Below are 13,165 nucleotides of genomic sequence, written 5' to 3'. Positions count from 1 at the left end.
TGACACATTTTGAATGGGGAGGCATCTAAGAATGGAAAATGGGGACATCACTGAATCTGCCTGCTTCGTTGGAAAGTTCCATGTTCATTCCATGAACACACCTCCATTGCACCACACATTTTGCCTTCTGAAGAACTGCCTAAGAACTCTTAGGAACTGCCTGACTTACAGCAAACAATTTCTTAGCAAAACAAAAGAAGGATCCTTAATACTTTTACTCATTTCTATGTTAATTCCTATTGAACTATACCTCTTGCTATTTCACAGTGGCTGATTGTCATTTATTGCCCTCTCCCAACATTGGATACAGCATGTGGCTTCATGACATGGTTGTGGATTGGCACCAGTAGCAGGGGTAAAATTGGGGCACTAGATAATAGCACCTGCAACTCAAGTTGTATACTTTATTTCTACCTGATGAAATCTGCCATTCCACAGGATGGCATCATCACTGATGGTAAAGTGTTGGCCTGATGAAATTGTTCCATCTCGGAGTTGCAGGAAGGATTTTTTGGAGAGAAAGATCCAGTTGATGAGATCAAATCCAAATGACAGTTCCTCATCTGCAAGCCAGACCTCTTGCCCAGCATCATTGTTAAAGTGGACATGTTTGATGAAAGAGTGCCACCAATGTGGGAGAGAATGTTGAAGGTTCAGTCAAATCCTTCCATACAAATTATATACTCTCACATCCAGTTGACTACCATGGATACTTCCCCAAACTCTTCCAAACTAATGCACACCAATTACGAGAATTGCAGCTGATTTCTCTCAGCTTCGTCTAATCTTCCAGCCATATGGAAATTTCCCACTTTCTATGAATTTTTTACTTTGTTTCTCTACATAGAGGGATACAAAGAAAACCATATAATGACAAGGTGGATGCGTTCATTCAGCAAATGTCTCTTTCTCCTCATTCCTCCTCTATGGAACCCAACACTGTGTTCACAGTTTTCCTAAGAGGCTTTTCCTTAAGGTCATACCTTGAAACAGATTTGCCTATCTAGGGCACATAGTTCATCTCATTCATCTACATACCAGAGTCTGGAAACACAACTACTCAGAAGTAGTGCCCACTATGGAAAAGATTGAAGCTATCTATGTTCTAGGGAGGATTTCTGAAATTAAGATGAATGTATTACCAAAACTGTTGTTTCTCTTCCGGACTATACCAGTTTTATTCTCGGATAAACCATTTAAAGACTGGCAGAAAAACATGACAAAACTTATATGTCAAGGGGAAAAAAGCAAGAGTAAGATTTTGCTGGATGCAAAAGAAAGAAGAGGTTTAGGGTTGCCAGATTTGAAAATGTATTATGCATCATGTTGTTTTTTGTGGATGAAAGAATGGTTGTTACTGCAAAATAGAAAACTGCTGAATCTAGAAGGACATGACTTAAGATTTGGTTGGCATGGATATTTATGGTATGATAAAGTGGAAGTACAGGTCACATTTAAGAATCATTATGTTAGACATGCTTTGTGGAGGATATGGAACTGATATAAAAATAGGTTTTACAGCAAAATTCCATTATCAACTTCACCACCAGAAGCACACTTTGAATTGACTACAGTACAGGGAGATAAATGGTTATTATATAGAATGAATGAATGAAATACTTATAACATATATAAATGTTTATTTATAACATTTGCAAATGTTTTCAGTGTCTACAATCTGCATCTTAAAGGGAAAGGTCAACGAGTCATCCAGTCCAGTAGTCTCTTTTTCTTCTAGTGGGCATAAGAAGCCTAAATGGCTTGTTTCACCTTGAGAGCATAGTACTCCAGGACACTGTCCGTTCTGTGCAAGCTCTGTGCAAGTTCTGTGCAGGCAAACTACTTTGTGCAAGGTATGGCCACTGGGGAAATGAGGAGGAGGGATTAGAAAGGAGCTAAGCCTGGCCTAAAGAGCATGCAAGCCTAGCACTCACCCTAGGCAAGAGGCACATGACAAGGGCAACCAAAGAAACAGGGCAACCACATATCAGGGCCATTGGGAAAGGGCTCAAGAGTAGAACTCCTCTGAATATCATGTCCCTCTATAAATCTATAGTGCTGTCATATTTATAATGCTGTGTACAGTTTTGGTCACCATATCTCCAAAGGATCTGTAAAGGTAAAAACAGTGCAAAAGACATCAATAAAAATTAGCAGTGAGCTTCCTTACAAAGGTATTAGCATGGACTAGAGGCAACTAATGAGGGATATTAATGAGATTTATATCATGAAGAAAAAGACAGGGAAAGAATGGAAAGAGAAAACAAATCTCCTTCTCGAACTGCTAGGACCAGGGTCCATCCAGTGAGACTGATTGGCAAGGGATTTAAGATAGGCCAATGGAGGTAGAGTTCTAAAAGAATACAGAACTCACAAAAAAACGTTTTATCTTCATAGGGGGTGGTGTCTGAAAGTCATTGGTAGACCTTATGGGTTGTATTAAAGACAGGACCCCACCAACAATAGTGTCTCCTGACCTATGCAGATTGTTTCCAACCGTACAATCAGCGTGCATATCCTCTGAACATACAGGTGAAGGCAGCAGCAGCAGCAAGAAGAGCAAAAACAGCCACCAGGCTGCAGATTGGTGCCTAAGCCAGTCACAGCTGCACACCCACATTCCTTCCTACACTTCCTGCTGCACTAATGTGTATGGCAGGCACCCTGCAAGAACTTTGCTAAAGAGCCATATGAAAGGAGAATTGTGTTCCCACAGATTCTGCTCAGAAGCCTTTGCCTGTGTGATGAACTGAGCAAATACTGGACAAATTCTGGGTGCTCAAGGGAGCAATGCGAGTCTTCTGAAAAGCAGTTTGGAATGGAATCACCAACATTTTCATCTGAATCCATTTGGTCTTAGAAACCACCAAGAAGGAAAATCACAGTGATCCAGATAATGACAGAGTATATTAGCAATTCCTCCCTGATGGCCTAAATTCTTTGTGCCACTCTAAAGACAGACATGTTTGTAAGAACCAAAGTCGGCAAAACTTCCTGCAGCTTGTTATGGTGACTGCTATAATTCATTGCGCCATTTGAAAGTAAAGCCTTTGTGGAGGTTTCTCTAGAGCAGGGTTTCTCAAACTGGGCGTTGTGAGCCCGCTACTCATTTTACTTTATGTAATTATTAGTAGCCCACCTATCTAAGGAAAATGGCATGATTTCAGTGCTTGCTGCATTCTCAGAAAAGCACTTCCTGCTTGATGATGTCACGTCCCACCATGACATCACTTCCAGTTAAATGACATCACTTCCAGTGTGTCCCAGGCAGATTGACATTCTAAAATGTGGTCCTCGTGCTAAAGGTTTGGGAACCACTGCTCTAGAGGTTGTAATGTAATCAGCTGAATTAGTTTTGTGGAGTGAGACAAAGTGCCTTTGCCATTGTCCCAGTTGAGATCACCGTGTGTTCCATCTCAGTGGCTGCAGATGAAACAAGGAGGACAAAGTGCATAACCACAGGCCAAGTCACACATGGTGCTAAAAGTCATTCCTCAGTCTTGTATGTTGCTCATATAACTTCTGCCTTCTCTGTACTAGTGTGAGGTCCTTCTGTGCTATGCTGGGGGGAAGTGAGATATGGCTGACCTTGCTTTGCTGTTTCAGTAGCTTAGCTCAGGAGTGTCCAACATAAGTCCCACAGGCTGGAAATGTCCCCCTTGAAAATTGGGCTCTCCCAACACCACCATTAGCTGCTCTCAGCTGCTGAGCTTCCGTGTTGCATTGGCAGAAGCTGCATGGCTGAAAGGGTCACACTGGGAGAGGCCACTTATCATGAGGGCCACCCTTTCAGCAGCATCACTTCTGCCAAGGTGCTGGAAGGGAGAGGCTGAAGGAGGCCATAGGTGGTGGGAAACAGAATGAGGGGAGAAACCGACCTAGAAGAGTGAGAAATTATCATGCAGGCACTCTTTCAGCACCTGTCAACTGCTGACCTGTGAAGTGATGCCTTGGCAGAAGCGGTGCTGCTGAAAGGTTGGCCCACATGATAATTGGTTGAATTATTTTGAGGATATGGTCAAGATTTGCATATTGTCTCTTCTGTCATTTGCAGGTAATTAGTTCCTAAGTGAGGCAAAAAACATGCTTATTTCTAGGTCCCTCCTCTTTAATGACGTCACCTCCTGCTTAGTGACATCACTTCCAGTTCTCAGCAGGCATTGTGGATGCTATTCAGCCCTCTGTATGAAACAAGTTTGACACCAGTGGCATAGCTCAGAGGGCGATGTGACAGCCATGGAATCTTATCACAGCAGATTCACACAGCAGAGCTTGGTTACCCCCACAAAAATTGAGCAGTGGGGGCCAGGCAACAGCAGCTTCCACTGGAGCCCTGGAGGTGGTCAGTTGGGACAGGTGGGGGAAGAATGGGGTCGTTGGTGGTGAAAATGGAACAGGAAGAGGGGTAGGGTTAGGAGATTGTCAGTGGCAGGAAAGGGGCAGGTATCAGTGGCAGAAACTATGCCGACATCCTATTCCAACTCAACTCAAATGCTTCCACACAGTTCTGTGCACTTGGACTTACCGGTCTGGTTTGCCATCATGCCTTGTGGACACGGAGTACACTCATAGCAACAAACTGGTTTTACCTCTTGAATTCTCTTGCTCTCTCCAACATGGCAGCTTTGGACACACGTTGAATGGGGTGGAATCTGAGAATGGAAAATGGGCACATCTTGGTTCAGTTTGGCATGGAAGCATTTCTGTCCTCAAAGTTGTATAGGAAGATTTCTTGTTCTGACTGCAATGCCAGACCATTCAGAAGAGTATCTGGTTACATGCGCAAATATTTGGCTTGGCTTGGATACCAAACTGTCCTCTTTCTGCCCTTCACAAAATGTATGACTTGGATGTGCGTGTTACTGCAATATTGCCTGAAAGGATTTTTTGGATTTAAATATGGGAACAGGATGCTGGGTGCCTTAGTTTCAGAAACTGGACTTAAGACAAGAGGCCGCACATTCACAAGGCCAAAGGGAGGAATAATTTGTAAGTGCAGTAACCCCACCCACTATCTGCCTGACCTAAAGGAGCTGCCTGATAATTCCATGTTCAACTGTACCATTGACCACTACACAAGACCTCCATGTGAGCATATTAATCTATATAAAAAAATCACACCCAATAACAATGAATGGTATAAGAGGATTTGAACTTGGGGTGAACATGAATTTGAATTTGATCATGGAAATTTGCCATTTTTAATTATGGACTTTTCCCATTTTAAGGATTTTTTTTAAAAAAAGTTTGTTTCTCTACATAGTGGGTTTCAACAAGGCCTATGGTAATAATATGGTAGATGGTTTGAGTCAGCAAAAATTTATATCTCACCATTCCTCTACCATGGAAGAAAACACTGTCCACAGCTTTCCTAAGAGGTTTTACATTCAGGCTGTGGCTTTATGCAGACTTGCTTAGCTAGAGGAAGCAGCCCATCAAGTGTGCTTGCAGACCAGAACCAGGAAATACAGCTACTCAGAAGTCATGCCAATTAAGCTCAGTAACAGCTTTCCCCCTAGTAAGCACTTGAGTTTGCTTAAAAACGATGCAAAGAGAAAAGAATATACCTGCCAAGTTTCAATATTTACATGTTTGAATTGACCTCTGTCCACCATTGTTCTTTTCCTGGACAGATATATGGCATGAAAAACATGTGCTACAGCATAAAGAGCATTGTAGACCTGGTAGCTCTGCCCACTCATTTCCATCTCAAAGAGATGCAGGCAGGCTCTCCAGCTTCTCTTCTCCTGTGCAGTGTTTACAATCATCTACATTTCCATTCCCACAACACTGAAATGTGCACTGAAAGAAAAAGCAGAGAAAACATGCCATTGACGGATCCGGTTTGAAGCTCTGGAGGAAGTTCTTGAATCTGGGAACTGCATTTATGAAGACTGAGAAAGATAAAGTGCCATGGAAAGTCAGTGTACAGTAGAAAGGTCCAGAGCCAATACTGTTGATGAAGTCCCATTGAGGGGGTGTGATCCAAACTTTCCCTTGAGTAGAAGTTCATTTTGATTAAAGACTATCATTAAAACATACAAAGATTGAGAATCCCCCTGGACAATAACCACATTGACTTCAGTCAAGAAAAGGCTTGAATTTATCTTGTGTAGACTGGGAGGGTCTTGACCCTGGTCTTTATCAAATTTATCAATCATTTCAGTTCTTTCCAAGAAAGCCACACAAATGCCACTCTGGGCAAGTCAGCATCTGCAGAAAGCTTTCTCCAGTATCACCATGTGACACAATGAGTCCAATCCATGTCCATGTGAAACACAGCAGTAGCCGAACTCTTCCTTTGTGTAGAGTCCCTTCCCTGGGTGCCATCCAGTAGACAGAAGGGACATTTTTTTCCAGGTAGTGGAGCCTCATAAGCCCCACAAGTGAGCTAATGGGGAAAAAAAAATATGACTCATCAGTGCTTGGAAAAACTTCCTGTAACTTTTAAACCAATGAAAATCTTTCCAGAATTAAGATTTAGACTTTGGCTTATTGAATATCTTTGATATGTGCTGAACAAGGTATCTTTGATATACAGTATTCTCAAGTGAAAATGTTAATAAATGAGGTACAAAAGCTGTGGCCTCAACCAAACTTGAGTTTTTATAATGAGTAATACATGTGATTCTGATGGAGCTGTTTTTTCTACTTCAGATATCGAAAGCTAAAAATTTTTTGATTGTATCAAAAGAACGATCATAATGGTTATGGATTTTTGAAATAGGTGAGAAATTAAATATCATCCTTATATGGATATTTCTGGAAGTCTTAGATAATGGAATGCAAATATTTCAAAAAACCGCATGCAAATCAAGGCAGATGCTACAAACAAATCTATGTTTTATGCATTCAAGAACATCCAAAGCATTTGAAGCTTCCGAAAAGTTGTGTTCACTAACCACTGCCCAGTCAGGGTTGTTTATCAGCCATCATTTGTCAACGTACACAGTCTAAGATCTCAATTAACTTAAATGGATGTTTTTCCAGGTCTAAAAGCTTGATCCCTAACTTGGACTATGCAGCTCTTAATGACAGTGGAACATTTGTGTCCCATTTCAGAAAAGGTGGCAGTACCAGATGCCCACATGCAGGTAAGCTGGTTACCTCCAGTAGAGAAAGTAAGCCAGTGGCAGGGACAGGGGTGGGAAGCATAGGGTGGGGAGGAACAGGGGAATGTTGGGGTGTGAAGGAGATGGAATGGGGATAGGTGGATTCGGGCAATTACTGGAGGCACTAGCATGCACTTGAATCCTCAACCCATTCCATCCCTCCTTCTCTCCCCCTTACTCATCTTGGACCTATGACAACAAAATAGCTGCAGTTGATCCAAGATGACCCATAGGGGGTGTGGAAGTTTATCCCCCATGTAAGGGAACAAATATTCCTTTACCAAGATCAGAACTCCAGACTGAACCCCAACAGTATTCAGTGCACACTCTGTTGGCATGTTTGCATTGATGCATGGAGGGAGTTGGGATTCAGCTGTCCAACTGTCCGACTGAAATCCAATAGCCAGAAGCACATCATGGGATCATGCTGGCTGCTGCTGATTTAAGCTTAGTTATGTGAGTGTTTAAAGTGTTTCAGCTTCGGTTTTGAAAACACAAGCTTTCTGATTTCCATTTTTTTTTCTAGGCTTACCAAATAGCCTTCTTATTGACTGTGCTGGGAAAGGCATATGTCAGACGAAAGCCCCTTGGCAGCTCACCCCACCACCCAAGGCATGCACAGTTTGAAAGCTTTCCACATTTTGGAGTGGCATGCTGCTAATGAAATGTAGCATTAGCTTTGTATTCTTGAACCATGTAATAAGTAGATATAAATACAAAGAATTCTCCAGCTTGTGATCATTTTGAGTACATTTGCTCAGTATATCCTAATTGCAGCTTGTAAAATGGGCATGTGTTTACAAGGCAAAAAACCATCTAGAAGAAGAATGAAAGAAAAGAAAGAGATACATATTCCCAAAATTTTGGGAATCCAAGATCTTGGATTCCCAAGATCCAAGCTGATTTTGTCCATGGTTGCTCCTCTTTTGCATGCTTTCTTGAGAGTAAGCCCCATAGGCTATAATGGGCCTTGCTTCTGAGGAGGCAAGCAGGGCCTTGGACTCTGGCTGCAATCCTAGACACACTTTCCTGAGAGTAAGCCCCATAGTCTATAATGGGCCTTGCTTCTGAGGAGGCAGGCAGAGCCTTGTACTCTGGCCATAATCCTACACACGCTTTCTTGAGAGTAAGCCCCATAGGCTATAATGGGCCTTGCTTCTGAGGAGGCAAGCAGGGCCTTGGACTCTGGCTGCAATCCTAGACACACTTTCCTGAGAGTAAGCCCCATAGTCTATAATGGGCCTTGCTTCTGAGGATGCAGGCAGAGCCTTGGACTCTGGCCGCAATCCTACACATGCTTTCTTGAGAGTAAGCCCCATAGTTGAGCACTTCCTTTACTTAAAGTCTCAGTCCTCAAGTTTCTAGTCCACAATGAGGATTTTTGGTAGCTTGCTGAGTGGCTAGGCAGGATTCTGAACCTTTGTCCCCAACAGACAATGAACCAACATGGTAAAAAGATTTTCTACTTTATTAAATACATAGGGTTACAAAAAGGTTACAAAGGCAGCAAATGCTAGAGGCATAAAAACTTCTAGGAAACATCAGCATAAAGCAACAAAGCTAACTGGCTAACTCTATTAATCTCTGACTCTCACCTGGGTCAGCTTCTTTTGTAGATCCTCATTTACCTAAGAGGCCACATGGTCCTGGTGTGGCAGGACCACCACCCACCACCTCTCTCACTAGAGACAAAGAACAAAAACCCTGTCCTCCAGAAGTGGGGCTGGAAGCTCACCCTCTCAGCTCTTCCCTCCCCCCTGGAGATCTACAGCTGCATTCCATCCTTGATGGGCATCTTTCTGGCTGCCTAGGTGCTACATTATCACCTTCCATTGAATTGTAAATCCTGGCAGCTAGGACTGCAAGCCCCTTCTGGGTTACTGTGGTTCAGGCTTTGCAATGCTACTAGGCCTAAACTGTACATATTCATGACAATTCTGAACAGAAACACAGAGACTCGGTCATAGGGTTGCAGTCCTCGCCCACTTTATGGGGAGTAAGCCCCTGGGGGATAATGGGGGCTTGCTTCTGTTGGGGCATGCAGAGGCTTGGAGCATAGGGCTCAGATCCTGGCTCCAACTTCCAAGGAATAAGTCCCAGGAGTATAAGGGGTCTTGTATCCGGGTAGACATAGCTGGACTTAAGGCTACAATCCTGTCCACACTTTTCTGGGAGTGTATTCCATTGATTTTAATGGGACTTAATGATGAGTATACGGGCATAAAATGAGCTCCAATGAGTGCAAGCCAGTACAGATACACCAGCCCAACCACCCGCACCTGACCTCCTCCTTGTCAGTTTTGGAGGATATTTAGAGGCATATGGGGAGCCCCTGGCCATCTTGAATTGCTTACAGCATACACTCCATGTATGTGGGAGCCGCTTTGAAAGCTGCCTGGCCAGGCTTCAGCACACAAGGAATGGGGCAGAGTGGATGGGGCATTTAATATGAGAGTATAGCATTCAATATTATGTTTTCCCTGGGCGTCAGCAGGGCATTTAGTAACTTGCTTGGTGGGCATGCCGCCCTTGCTTCTTGAGAGAGGAGATATGTGTGCCGCCCACTATGCCTTTAAGTGGCATTCTATTACCAACCTGCTTAACAGGCATGCTACCCCTTCTCCTTAAGGGAGGGCGATGATCTGTTACCAGGCTGCCTAATGGGTGTGCTTACCCGACTTCGGTGGGGGTGGGGGTGTTCTGTCAACAATGTGCTTACCAGGAGTACTGCCCCTACTCCTTTCAGAGAAGAGGGGTGTTCTGGTGCAGACCCACTTAGTGGGCATAATGCCACTAGGCCTTTGGAAGAGGGGAGGTTTCTGTTAACAACCCGCATAGCCGTTTCTCCTTAGAAAGGGGTGATGTTTTGTTACCAGCCCACTTAATGGGTGCACTGTCCCAGCTCCTGGAGGAGGGGCAATGTTTGGTTACAACCTCCCTTACGGATTTGTGGCCCCTTCTTCTTTGAGAGGGGGCATTCTATTAGTAACCGTTTAATGGGTGCTCTGCCCCCACCCGGGAAAGGGGTAATGTTCTGTCGACCAGTATTGCACGGTTCACTTCAGTGACTCTGGTGTTCCGGGTATTCCCCAATCTGTGGGGGAGCAGCGTTGGAGGGGATGCCTTGCTATAACCTCTCTGCTTTCATCTTGCTGGACGCTGTGGTGGCCCAGGGTGCGTGTTAAGCTGTGGCAGCAGCAGCAGGGATATCTTGCATTAACATCTCTGCTTTCATTTTGCAGGACACTGTGGTAGCCCTGTACACGTATTAATCTGCGGCCACTCCATGGTCTTTTTGGGCCTGCAAGAGTGCGGCTGCAACCCCCTTCAGATCGCACTTGGGCCTCAGCCCGGCAGTGCAGGTCGCTTGGTTAGCCAAGAAGGGGATGAGATGGGGCCAGCTGCTGCCCGCGTTGATGAAGTTACTGAATGTGAACCGCCCACCGGACGTTTTGGGTGCTCCACCTGGGCAAGAATGACCTTTGCAGGAGGTCTGGTCTGGCTCTGATGAGCAGAGTCCGTGAGGACAGCAGCACCCTTATGCGTTGGCTGCCTGGTACTGCCTTGGGCTGGTCGGACCTCTTGCAGTGTTGTGGATGGCGAAGGGCTTTCTGCTGCACTAAGATTGAAAGGATGCACAGGAAAATCACCAAGGGCATTGGTGGCTTGGTGTCTCGCGCTGGTGGCAGCGTGGTAATGCATCTTGCAATTGTGTTCTCGCTACCTCACCTGTACAGGGGCGATTTGTGTTCATTTGTTGGAGAAATGCGCAGGCATCTTCCTTAAGGACCTGCAGGACAGCCTTAAGTCGCTTCTGCCCCTGTTTGGGAGTGGGGGGGGGTCAAGCACTAGGCTGACCCCTCCTTGTGGCAGGTGGTGCGGGTTAGGAGGCGTGAATGGGACTTTGGAATGCACCTTCAGGCGGCATAGGCAGGGCAGAACCCTATTTCAGTCCTCAGGGGCTTGGCGGCACGAGGACGTAGACGGGGCCCTGGGCCGGGACCGCGGGGCACACCTCAGAGGCTCAGCGGCTCGAGGTGGCGCAGTCTGCGGTCCGGCTGCCTTCCACTTAAGGGATAGACATGGATGAGACGCGCCGTCCCAGTAGCGGGGCGCGACTTGGAGTCGGGTGCATGCCAGTCTGGGGGCAGAGGTTTCTGGTACCGCCCAGAGGTCCCTCACCGCACCACAGGGGCTTTCGCTGCCTCAGATGCTGCAGGTCTCAGCCTCTGCTTCTGTTGGTAACATGAAATAAAGTTGCCCTTTCTCCCATATCTGTTGTCTCGAGTGTTCATTGGACAGTGTGGAAACAATGAAAGAAAAGAAAGAGATACATATTCCCAAGACAGCTGCAGTCGTGAAGCACCGGATCCTTCTGAGCTTAAGCACCCAAGGAAATCCGTCTCTCATGCAGAATGGAATTTTCATTGCAAAAACAAGCTGATTTTGTCCACAGTTGCTCCTCTTTTGCAAGGGAATGCTAAAAGGACCATCAGCTGAATGATCTCCCCTTCTGGATAAATTGGGTGTGGACAACACCCAATGATACAGAGTGGAACAGTGGCCAGGTTAGGAGCAGAGAGTTGTATTCTGGGTTCCTGGGATGCCATGGGTCCAAGCAGTTGTCTAAGCCATCCTGGACTGTCATCCCAAGGGGGCTCGATAAAACATTGTCAGACTCTTCACACATGCAACTAACACGCATTGCACCAATGCAATGTTCTTGGGGCACTGGGGTAAAGTCCTGTAGAGGGCACCCATAATATCCTCCAGTCCCTGATGAGACTGTGGATATTCCTGCACATAGCCAAGGGCCCACAGCCCATGCTGTCTGGCTCCTGACTCCACCCCTCATAAGTCATTAGGAGTGTCTCAAAGGATACCTGAACAGCAGTCATATACCATTCATACTGATGCCTGCGAACCTGTCCCAGACCCCTTCTCTCTTTCCAAAGCAAGAACCTGTAGCAACCATCAATACAGAACAGAGAGGGAGGGGGAGCAGAAACAAAGACAGGAAAAGCATGAACTTAGGGGAAAAGCTCACTGCCTTGCTAAGCTTATCACTAACAGATCCTTTTTGCTGACAAGTTAACAAACTGCCTCACTAACCACAAGCCAGACATATCCTTCAGACACTTATAAAATTAGAAAAAGCTAGCATACGCAAAATGGTCAAAAACAAGACAGGTCTACTTCCCTTGAGAGTGAGGTGGGGGCAAGTGCAAGAGAGGGACAGTGAAGAGGATGAGAGCATGAGAAGGACTTTGGAAAGTTACCAAGGAAACTTCCCTTTTTGGGAGACGCTTTGTCTGAATTACAACTGAAATGTATAAAAAGTGTCACACCCCACTGGAGGGTGCCTTTTTGGATTTGAGCTGTGGCTCCCAGAGGCCGAAGGCACGCCTTGCTGAAACAATAAACAGCCTTCATAGCCTTCCACCCTTCAGTGTCTTGCTTATTTGGTCTCAGCTTCACTGGACAAAACCCACCCCTGTCTACCAACTGGTGCTGCCCTTCAGGGCAGGGGTACGACAATACAGGAATACAATTGCACATACCTGTTGAATCTTATAGAGGTTCAAGATGGAGGCCATTTGAATGGCATGGTTGACAGTGAGCCCTGCAATGACAGACAAGACATTCCCTTTATTTCCACACTTGTAGTTAAGTGTATTCCTTTGCTGATGGAAGAGGAGATCTACGGTGGTCTCATATGTTGCCATTTCATTGAAAGAGTTGTCATAGATGTTACACCCCAGGGTCATGTTGGGCAAGACAAAAGGTCTGTTGATGTTCCCTGCATTCCTCATATCCTCCCATCTTCCCTTATGTTCAAAACAAGTGCCTTTGTCCAAATTATGTTATTCTTTTCATCTTTTGTTCTACTGCCAAGAGCTCCTGGCACTCTGCCAATTTTGCCAGCTTGCAGTTTTCATACTTCTTCAGACAGAGACAGTGTGGATTTTTGTGAAAGCCTAAGCATACATTTTCCCATTAAGCTGCTTTATTAGGCTCTAATTGCTAATCTTCCCCGGAGGGCTGGGGATAAG

The 13,165-nt window shown here is 45.2% G+C and overlaps 1 protein-coding gene across 1 annotated transcript in view; it reads right to left on the bottom strand.

Annotated features, from left to right (window-relative positions):
• Window positions 1–12,880, bottom strand: part of LOC136652381 (vomeronasal type-2 receptor 26-like) — a 28,763-nt gene extending 15,883 nt beyond the window's left edge. Inside the window, exons 1-2 of the mRNA XM_066629318.1 lie at window positions 12,674–12,880; window positions 10,842–10,932 (exon numbers count right to left, since the gene is read on the bottom strand). Coding sequence (XP_066485415.1) covers window positions 10,842–10,932; window positions 12,674–12,880 — 298 coding nt within the window. The remainder of the gene's footprint in view (window positions 1–10,841; window positions 10,933–12,673) is intronic.
• Between the last annotated feature and the right edge of the window lie 285 nt (window positions 12,881–13,165).

The sequence above is a fragment of the Tiliqua scincoides genome, chromosome 5 (assembly GCF_035046505.1).
Source record: "Tiliqua scincoides isolate rTilSci1 chromosome 5, rTilSci1.hap2, whole genome shotgun sequence".
Classification (NCBI taxonomy): Eukaryota; Metazoa; Chordata; class Lepidosauria; order Squamata; family Scincidae; genus Tiliqua; species Tiliqua scincoides.
This window is presented reverse-complemented; position numbering and strand designations above follow the sequence as displayed.